General features: G+C 43.3%; 4 protein-coding genes across 6 annotated transcripts; 3 read left to right on the forward strand and 1 right to left on the reverse strand.

The window, feature by feature from the left end:
• Positions 1 to 20: 20 nt before the first annotated feature.
• LOC117895207 (phosphatidylserine synthase 1) lies at positions 21 to 3,046 on the forward strand. Of its 2 annotated transcripts, none has more exons than XM_034802696.1 (6): positions 21 to 693; positions 1,113 to 1,371; positions 1,451 to 2,016; positions 2,075 to 2,285; positions 2,352 to 2,436; positions 2,799 to 2,887. In XM_034802696.1, the coding sequence occupies exons 1-6, from the start codon at positions 398 to 400 to the stop codon at positions 2,870 to 2,872; spliced, it is 1,491 nt and encodes a 496-aa protein (XP_034658587.1). In that variant the 5' UTR covers positions 21 to 397; the 3' UTR covers positions 2,873 to 2,887. The 2 variants fall into 2 exon arrangements, with proteins under 2 accessions (XP_034658587.1, XP_034658588.1); XM_034802697.1 differs by lacking the exon at positions 2,799 to 2,887 and adding an exon at positions 2,931 to 3,046 and having other exon boundaries at positions 22 to 693.
• A 66-nt stretch (positions 3,047 to 3,112) lies between these two features.
• Positions 3,113 to 4,339, reverse strand: LOC117895221 (vesicle transport protein SFT2A). The gene is made up of 4 exons (XM_034802715.1): positions 4,119 to 4,339; positions 3,764 to 3,933; positions 3,578 to 3,695; positions 3,113 to 3,486 (listed from the first exon to the last, which is right to left on the reverse strand). The coding sequence occupies exons 1-4, from the start codon at positions 4,188 to 4,190 to the stop codon at positions 3,355 to 3,357; spliced, it is 492 nt and encodes a 163-aa protein (XP_034658606.1). The 5' UTR covers positions 4,191 to 4,339; the 3' UTR covers positions 3,113 to 3,354.
• A 92-nt stretch (positions 4,340 to 4,431) lies between these two features.
• LOC117895214 (transcription termination factor 3, mitochondrial) lies at positions 4,432 to 5,956 on the forward strand. The gene is made up of 2 exons (XM_034802705.1): positions 4,432 to 5,233; positions 5,298 to 5,956. Exons 1-2 carry the CDS (start codon positions 4,447 to 4,449, stop codon positions 5,573 to 5,575), a joined length of 1,065 nt encoding a protein of 354 aa, XP_034658596.1. The 5' UTR covers positions 4,432 to 4,446; the 3' UTR covers positions 5,576 to 5,956.
• On the forward strand, positions 5,704 to 9,494 carry LOC117895219. 2 transcript variants are annotated; one of them, XM_034802712.1, is made up of 5 exons: positions 5,704 to 6,141; positions 8,087 to 8,358; positions 8,438 to 8,514; positions 8,577 to 8,759; positions 8,829 to 9,220. In XM_034802712.1, exons 1-5 carry the CDS (start codon positions 6,102 to 6,104, stop codon positions 8,878 to 8,880), a joined length of 624 nt encoding a protein of 207 aa, XP_034658603.1. In that variant the 5' UTR covers positions 5,704 to 6,101; the 3' UTR covers positions 8,881 to 9,220. The 2 variants fall into 2 exon arrangements, with proteins under 2 accessions (XP_034658603.1, XP_034658604.1); XM_034802713.1 differs by lacking the exon at positions 5,704 to 6,141 and adding an exon at positions 7,133 to 7,163 and having other exon boundaries at positions 8,829 to 9,494.
• Positions 9,495 to 9,999: the final 505 nt, after the last annotated feature.

Genomic DNA, 9,999 nt, shown 5'->3' on the forward strand with positions numbered 1-9,999 from the left:
CGGCAGTACGGCAGCTCCTCCGCCGGCATTCGATTATCGATAAACCCGCGGTCCGCGCCTCGCGCATGTTAATTAAAAAAACAAAAGGCATTGCTGGCAAAAGATTAAATAAAATCACTTTAAATCAACGGGAATCGGGCATCTATGCGTGAGGCATTGCTGATAGCAGAAACAGGACACGGACCAGGGCGATTTTGGCAGCGGCAAAGCCGTAGAAGTCAATCCGACAAACGAATGTTGCGCAACCCGCTGCTCTCCCCGCATGTATTTGAGCCACCACCACCACCACTACCACCAGCAATCAGACCGCCTAACAACGCCGCCACCACCAGCGCAACCACCATCACGCCATCCGCTTACATCTGATAATCGAATTTAAAGTGACTTTGAAGGCGCCATGAAGAAGCGCTCCAACTCACGTGGTACGCCGTCGGCCGATGGCGATCATCAGCATGCGTACAAGTCGGGAGCAGCCAGTGCTCCTGCCACACCATCGAAGGAGCGTAGTGGCAGCGACAATGGCAGCAACAGTGCTGGTGCGCAACGCATACGCAAGGAGGAAATCGCCCAGACCTTTGTCATCGTCAACGAACGTCCTGTGGATGACATATCCCTTGACTTCTTCTACAAGCCGCACACCATCACCCTGCTGGCCGTCTCCGTTCTGGCCGTGATGTACACCGCCTTTGTCAGGTAAGGAGCAACCACCTATTGATCTTTCGTTTCGTTTCGTTTCGTTTCGTGATTTGTGGTTGGTTGGTTGGACCTTGCCTGTAACCGAAAGTGTTTGAGGCAAACGGGTAAATGTCAGGCACACGCACTGCCAAATGTGTCATTTCAGTCGGCTCAAGGTCCACAAAACTAAAATAATATAGACAGACGCATGTACATATAGTACACACATAGAGAAAGAGTGCCACAACAAAGCAACGACACACTACGCCAATGAACAACATCGATACGATTCATTGAACCCCAAAACCAAAACGTGCGACGATGCTGATAAGAAATACGAATGGTCTGGCAGACCAGGCAGCAGCAGCATCACTCACCAGCATAACCAGAGCCCAATTGATTTACCCCATGGGTATGCCCATGCTTTATCCTTTCAGAAACGAGACGAATGTGGACGATAATCTGTGGGCCGGCCTGCTCTGCATTGTGTTCTTCTTTCTGATCATCTCGGTGCTAGCACTGCCCAATGGACCATTTACGCGGCCGCATCCGGCCTTCTGGCGTATACTCTTTGGCTGTTCGGTGTTGTATCTGCTGACGCTGCAGTTTCTGATGTTCCAAAACTATCCAACCATACGGAGTATATTCTATTGGATCGATCCCAAACTTAAGAACTTTCACATTGACATGGAGAAGGTAATAAATAATCCCTTATTCAAAAATGCCACTGCTATGGCTTCTCGTACTTATCTGTCTCTTTGCCTCTGTCCTTCAGGAATACGGCGTCAACTGTACGGACATCAGCTGGGACCGTGTCAAGGGACATTTGGATGTATTTGCCTGGGGCCACTTCTTGGGCTGGGCCTTCAAGGCCATCCTCATCCGTCACATGGGCATTCTGTGGGCCATCTCCGTGATGTGGGAAATCACCGAGATCACCTTTGCCCATCTGCTGCCGAACTTTATTGAATGCTGGTGGGATGCCCTCATCCTGGATGTCATTATCTGCAATGGCTTGGGCATTTATGTCGGCCTGTGGATATGTAAAATGCTCGAAATGCGCGAATACAAGTGGGCCAGCATTAAGGATATATCGACGACAACGGGCAAGATCAAGCGTGCCATGCTGCAGTTTACTCCGGAGAGCTGGACGGCCATTCGCTGGCTGGATCCAAAGTCAACGGCAATGAGATTTGCGGCCGTCATACAGCTAGTAATTTTCTGGCAGGTCACAGAATTGAATACGTTCTTTTTGAAGCATATCTTCGAAATGCCACCGGATCACTTTATTGTCATTGGACGTTTGATATTTATTGGCCTCTTTGTGGCGCCATCGGTTAGGTGAGTCCGTAGAATTACAACCCCAAAGACCCTTCTCAAGTTTTTACTTTTTTTGCAGGCAATATTATGTATATGTCACTGATACGCGCTGCAAGAGAGTCGGCACCCAGTGTTGGGTTTACGGCGCCATCATGGTCTCCGAGGCCATTCTTTGCATAAAGAATGGCAAGGAGTTGTTTGAGCGCACGCAAGCCATCAACATTGTCCTGTGGCTGTCGATTCAAGTGATCATCTCGGTGGGATTTGTGGCCCTTGCTGTTTCTTGGCAGGTTTGTGGTCCCGAATCTATGACTTTTTGTTTCCTTTTGCTAATTGATTTGTTTCTTTTGCTGCAGCAACGCCAGCTGAAAAAGGAAACCTCTTCGCCCACAAAGAGAAAAGACCAACAAAGTCCTGCCAAATCGCCATCGCCATCGAAAGGTATGTCCACGTTCGCGGCTAAGCCAACAGACAACATTGGTTAGAAACAAATGAAAATGGGGAATAAATGTACTCTTAAACTAGGCAATCAATTCAGTTTTTAATCTTTTACATATGAACCAATTTTCATTGTTAACTTTTCCAATGTTGCCACTGGACTTATGACTAACATTTTATCTAGTCTGCACTTTTTGACTTTGTGTTAATTTTGGCTCTCTTTCAATTGTTTTAATCGCAAACTCTCCGTCTAAACTCATGATTCTCCCTTTTGAATTCTCCCTGCCATCTCTTTCTCTCTCTCTGTCTATTTTGTCTCTCTATTTGTCTTCTTGGATTGCATTGCCACCAAACAAAATAAACAGCACAAGTGTCGAGAAGTAAATCCATTGATGCCCCAAGCACTGCGCACTACGACATTAAAATTAAAATAGTCTAACTAATTTTTTGTTACTTTTCTAACGAACTAAAACACCGTTTCGTTTCCAATCTTTTAGGTAACTTGACGCCGCAGAAAGCGAAGAAGGTGAAATAGATTAAAACTGAAACTGAAATCTACAAAAGGAATAAAGAGTCAATGTGGAAGAGACAGAAGCAAATCAAAGAACCGAAACACTCGTTGTACATACACTCAATGAAAACTGTACTGATTAAATTAAATATAAAAAACATATGTATGTATGTAAATATATGTATATATAATTTATATATATATTTATTTGAAAGAGGAGAACCAAAGGCAATACTTGTTAATGGGCAAACAGTAAAGTAAAAGTAAAATTAAAACTCAATATCTTCTACGTGCTAATGCTAGATTTGAATACAGTTGTTCAATTGATTTCTGTTAATTAAATTAAGAGACGTATTTTGAATTTTCTCGAGTTATGTACAAATACCAAAACGCAGTGAGAACGTTTCTTTCTACACCTCGAAACATGCCGAGACCGTACTCCTGACCGCGTCCCGTGCATAGGGTATGTAAGAGAGGGAGTACCAGGTCATGGCCAGCGATTGTATGATTATGAATATAAGCGTGAGTCCAGCCTTTTTCAACTAAAAATAAGGGATAAACGAAAAACAAAAACAATACAAATCAAAACGTAAATCATAATTGTAAATGGGATAGAATGGGATCATGCTGTACCACTATGGCGGAAATGAATGTCATAACAATGGCCACGATCACAATGCTGGTGGCTATAAGGCGCGTATCGGCAAACATTTTCTTGATCTGCTTGAATGGGCCCATCAGGAAGCATGTACTGAGGAGAAGACAAACTCATTAGCTGGTTCATGTGAAAACCCAAGATGTCAAACAGAACCCCCTCACCTGGCCATCGAGATGATGTTTCCCAATGTGTAGAAAACCGCAAAGACCACAATGCCGCGATGCAGAAAGAGAGCAATGGAGCCCAACAGAGATAGGAAGATGCCCAAGACAAAGCAAATGCAGAATGCCTTGATTCGTGTGGACCAGCTCAGCGTGGACATGTCGTTCATCTGAAATGTGTAAATAATGGCAGGGTCAATAATTAATACGGCTGATAAGCGTTGAGTCACAGCGGCTGAGGCAGAGTTCATGTGATCGTGGGGGCGTACGGCATGGTAGCGTGCCCAAATCGAGCCAGCCTCCATCCTCAGCTGAAAGTGGTGTTTATGGGGCAGCCATAAACAATGGGTTTCACCTGTGTTATTATGCTGCTCTCCTCCTCCGGTGTGGGCTCATCTCCACTTAGAACACGGCGTAACTTGTCCATGGTGTCCAGCTTGTCCAACAAAACGAAACTCTTTAACCAAAAGGTCTTTCGCGATAGCTACCACTCCAATTTCACAATATATAAACCGTATTTCGGCGTAAAAACAATAAAGAAAATAAAGAAAAAGCAAAGATCAATCAGATCGAGTGTGACAAGCCGATGTATGTATATCGATGTATATCGAGTAGCTGCTCTAGTTGTATGCATTTTCCAGCACTGAGACAAAATCGGATATGCGATATATCGATATGTAATCATGTTTGGCTCGGCAATACGTAACATTATTATAAAAAATGCACAAAATGCAGCGAAATTCAAAGCAATTGGCGCTCAATGCCGGCATTTACGGGCCAACCGAAGTACACAAAGTGAGGCGGATACACTCAAACCCATAGCCGTGACCACAAAACCGAATGACAAGGAGCTGGAGCCCACGCCTCAAGATTCCAGTGCAGTCGCCTTGGATTTTGGGAACCGGGAGGCCCACGTGCCTTCCTTTAATCTGGCCGCCTATGTCAACAACTCGAGCACACTGCAGCAGCTGGTTAGCCTGGGCGTGGATCTGCACAAAATAGAGAGACGCAAGGGTCTGGGCGAGTTTGTGCTTCGCTTGGACTTTGAGAAGAACATCAAACCGTGTTTGTCCTTTCTTGCGGACCAGGGCATTGCACCCGATGACTTTGGAAGGATGATCACAAAGAATCCGCTGCTGTTCAAGGAGGATATAGATGACTTGCAGACGCGCGTGGAGTACCTGAAGAGCAAAAGATTCTCGGACGAGGCCATACAGCGCATCTTCACACAGAATCCGTTTTGGCTGATGTTCTCCACGAAGCGAGTGGACCGCCGCCTCGGCTACTTCCAAAAGGAGTTTCACTTGAGTGGGCACGACCTGCGGCTGATGGCCACCAGAGAGCCTAATTTGATCACCTATAAAATGGAACACCTGCGTAAATCTGTGTTTACCCTCCGAGAGGAAATGGGATTCAACGCCAAAGAGCTGCAATCTCTGATTGTGCGAAAGCCCCGGCTGATGATGATTCGTAAGTTGATGGAAAACCTCACACTGTTTCACACTTATGAACTAACAATTGTGTCTCCTTGCAGCTCCCGATGATCTGGTGGAACGATTCAGCTATATTCACAAGGATATGGGCCTGCCGCATTCCCAAATAGTCCAGTGCGCTGAGCTGCTGGCCTCGCGCGAATTTCGGCTACGCGAACGTCACGAGTTCCTCAAACTGCTGGGACGTGCACAGTACGATCCGCAGAAGGACTTGTACATCTCGCCCAGGACCATAGTGCAGGGAAACAATTTTTATTTTGTGCGAAATGTGGCAAAAAGTGATTTGGAAACATTCGATTTGTTTTTAAAAACGCGATAACAATAAAAACGCCGAGTGCAAAAAGGTCTCATCGATATATCGCCTAAACTCGCCCCAGCCTGGTCACACCAGCAAAAACATTGTACTACGCATTAAGCTTGGCGGGTGCGTAGAATTATTTTCGTGTTTAATTTAGTCAAAAAAGAGAGCGCTTCGGCTAAACATTGGACAAAGTTGCAATATAAAAAAGTGCAAGTTGTTAGCTGGGCTATAACGAAAAACAATAACATCGATCAATCAGTGCACAGACGGAGAATCAGCGCCAAACATAAAGTAAAACGCATTTTCTCACGCATACATTAACACAAAAAGCGAATACACACACATAAGCAGGCAAAGCAGTGCGAATAATAATAAAGGGCCCACAGAAGTCTGGCAAAACAAGGAGAATAAATTAAAGTTGAATTTAATCTGACTAAATACCAGCGGAGAACGAGTTTGTATCTTTCGGTGTACAAGTGTTGAACACTCGGAACACAGAAAGCCCTATCGTATAGCCACACACAAACACAAATACCTAAACAAAATGTCTACGACACCAAAATCGACTGAAGATTTGCTGGGCGGTAAGTTGTTTTGGCTTCTGCATTGCTATTTTCTGTGTATTGTGAAATTTCATTATCTTCGTTAAACAATAACAAGGCGTATTTAATAGTCTGGAATTACCTTCTACTTCATATACATTTTTCTAACCCGTTATGGTGCTCTGCGTGCTATTTGCTGCAGTGGTAGTTGTGGTGGGACGCGTTATAAATAGATGTTTGTGTTTGTGTTTTGTTTGTATCCGCATATTCGTCTTTCCCCAGTGCTCCACTTGCATCCGCCCCGCCCCCCATCTTCTATTTCAAGGCTTTGCTTTTTTGCGCCTCTTTGCAGCAGTATGGCAACAAAGAGCCACAACTTCGCCGCAAAATAAAAGTGTGAAAACAAAGGAGCTGTACCCCTTTGGCATGGCCATTCACTCTCCTGCCATGTCTCTTTACTTTGCTCTTTACAGTTTGACGTCAAACAGCCTACGTTCCGGCACCCCTCTCGTTGTTTGCGAAAATAATTTTTAAATAAATATTTTAAGAAGCAATTGTAGGAGGGCATTTCCCTATGCTCCCATGATTGTTGTTGATTTCGCACATATTCCAGAAATTGCGACTTTGGCTTTAGCCTCAAGTATTTTTTTCGGCTCTACCTACTTATCATCATCATCCTCCACACACACACAGCCACTAATGGAGGAGTCATCCAATAAAAGGCGGTTCAATGGGCCGAGGCTCAGGGCCGCATCAGCAGCTGCGCATCAAGAGATGCAAACAACAAAAGACAGAGAGAGAGAGAGAGAGACACACATACTGTTGCAGTCGGCCTACGTGCCGTGAGTCAGCAAGCCATGTTTTTGCCACCCCTAAACACGTTGTCTTAGCGTTTCCCTTAGTACCTGTACAGTGGGTATTCCCGATAACTGTTGTGTTCACCTGTACTCCCTAATCGTGGGCTACCTGTATTAGGGTTTGCCAAGATTATTATGAACAAATCTTTGAGACACTGTCTAGACGTGTCATTTAGTATTCGTTTGTCAGCATGATTGGTCTGCCACGTGAGTGAACCTGCACTTTGCTTCTCCCCCTTTTTGTTGCTCTCTAATTGATTCGGTCTGTGAAATTTTACTAAATTAGTTGCCATTATTGTTGTACGCTCCTTATCAGCCAGCCAAGCATCTCTCGCGTGGAATTTGCACACGATTCTCCCAACAGACATACTGCATCGTTTTGGAAATACATACATTTTCTCGTTATGTTGATAAGCATTGGAATAAACAGAAACGTGTCGGTGTTTGTGTGTGTGTGTGTTCGCTCTCGCACTCCAATAAAAATAAACGGAAATTGTGTGGGGAAGGTAGGGTAATGTAGTGTTTGCCTTATCAATGGGGCACGAGCACACGTACACGTACCGCACACGCACACACAGACATTAAGGCGCGCGCGCACGGGGAAATGATTTTATTTACGTTTAAGCAAACAAAAACAAAGGCTGGCAAAGGGGTGACGACGTTGTATTTTTGGAGCCACAGCAAAGTTGAACGGCTTTTTAAATGTGAATGTCAAACTGTGGCGTGTTTATTCTCAACAATATTCCAAGTGAATTTCAAACCTATCTTTTACACGAATCTCTTACCAGTTGAATATTGTTCCAAAAGGCTATGCTCCCTGAAAGGTTAATATTACTGACGAAATGTTAATTAAGGCCCATTTCTGATCAGTTCAGGCAAATAGAGTATTTTCGGTGCATGAACAACTCGATACTTAGGCAGAGTACTTTCCATAGTAAATGAACAATTGAGCTCGAAACAGTTTAGGCAAACAAACGAAAACTATATTTGACCAGCAACCAGTGCAAACAACTCAATGTGCAGATAGTTTCACACCATTTGGGTATAGCTTTCAGTCGCTTCCGCTTTATTTGTCCTACTCTTTGTTGCTTCATCATAATAACGCAATTCTATGTGATTTACTGTTGCAGAATCTTGGATTGAACTGAGCACAACTGCTGCCATGGCCGGTATCAAGAGCCCCGACAGAATCACACCGTTGCCGTTCAACAATGGGGAGGAGTATCTGCGCTTGTTGCGCGAGGCACAGCGCGAATCGAACCAGTCGAGCCGTGTGGTCTCGCTGGCCAGCTCTCGTCGTGATACGCCCCGAGACAGCCCCAAGAGCCCACCGAACAGTCCACAAACGGAACTCTGTCCCGACGATGAGCTGAGAAACGTCTACATTAACTATTGGACAAAGGTGAGTCAGAGATAAAACGAGGGTTCAACCTTGGAGGAGAACTTGATACTATACTCGTGTACATTTCCTTTGTTGGCAGGCTGGCGAAAAACAGAACACAGACAATGGAGATTGGCTGCAGAACTGGAATCGTGGCACAGATGAACAGCCTCCCAAGTACGAACAAGAATTAATGTTTGTAGAACAATATTTATTAAAGATATATTTTTGTATTGCAGAAACTGGAAGTTCGAGTCTGTCCATAAGTCTGACAATGGCGACGAGGAGGAGAAAAAGAAGACTACTGGTGGCTACTCCATACGCTTGAAGCGCTTGGGTGCCCAGTCTCTGTTCTCCCGCGAAATCCTCTACTCGCTGTTGTTCACCAATGTCCTGTCCTTGCTGCTTGGTGCCGGCTTTGGGTAAGTGCAGCTGCTGCAGTCCGCAATCTCTGCGAATTAATTGATAATTATTTATTCGTTTATTTATAGATTGTGGCTGAGCAAGCGCGGCATACTCCTCACCCGCGTGGTCATTGACTGAAAGACGCCATAAACAAAAACAAAAAACAGATACAGCAACACACAGATTTATAAACGATTTCAATCTATCATTATGCACATCAATCGAAGAACAGAAACAGAAACAGAACATGAAGCGTTCCATTTACAAACAATCGCCAAACGTATTCCAGCTCATTTGTATTTTTCGACAGAGACCAATCTGTGTAACACTTTCTCGTAACATAACATTGTAATTTGTAAGCCATCATGTTAAGGCAAACGTCGAGGAGCGGGTATAACAGTTTAACAGATTTTTTATTACATTACATATTTTATAGTTTTATATATATTAAACACGTTATATGTATCTAGGCGGCAAATTGATTACAGAGAACCGCATATAGCCTATAAATTTGCTTTTCTGTAATTTGTTTGCTCTTAGCATTCACCCATACTCTTTACATATATGTAATCCTCCAATCCAATCCATTCAAAGTATTTCATTTACATCAGATACATCCCCATACGGTATATCTATAGACATATTGTAGTTGAATCCACATTGTATATCCAAATCATTATTTTCTGTTGTGCATTCGTGAAATGTTTTTTTGATTTTCTAGCATATAGAAAAAACGATAAAAGAGATGAAAATATAAATCCAGATATGGCAAACATACATATATAGTAAAGGATATATGTATATAAATATATTAATATGTGAGGGAGGGGTTATTAACCCCCAAAAAAAAATAAATCACACAATAGCTGTAAAAATTTTTATATTAAAATATTTTTCAATATCTATTTAAACAGACTTGGTTTGAAATCTGTGTTTAAGCTTAAGGTTCTTTTTAAAAGGGACTATAAGGGGCTTAATGAATGTGTTTCTGTTGAATTTGTGCATTACACCAAGCGAGTCTTATCTCTGAGGATTAAGATGTCTTAAATAGGTTGGTTTGAGTTCATGGCTAAGGTCTTTCACTCCTTAAGATAGATTAAGATTGAAGGTTCTCTCAGTTATTGTCTTAACAATGCAAAGATAATCCAGTGGTTCCACTGAATTCTGGGCCCAAGATAAACTTGTAGGTAAAGATCAGGAAATTTAAAAAGGAAATGAGTGACGATTAGGATATGGAAACAAATTTATTTAAGGCAA

The sequence above is a fragment of the Drosophila subobscura genome, chromosome J, assembly GCF_008121235.1.
Source record: "Drosophila subobscura isolate 14011-0131.10 chromosome J, UCBerk_Dsub_1.0, whole genome shotgun sequence".
Classification (NCBI taxonomy): Eukaryota; Metazoa; Arthropoda; class Insecta; order Diptera; family Drosophilidae; genus Drosophila; species Drosophila subobscura.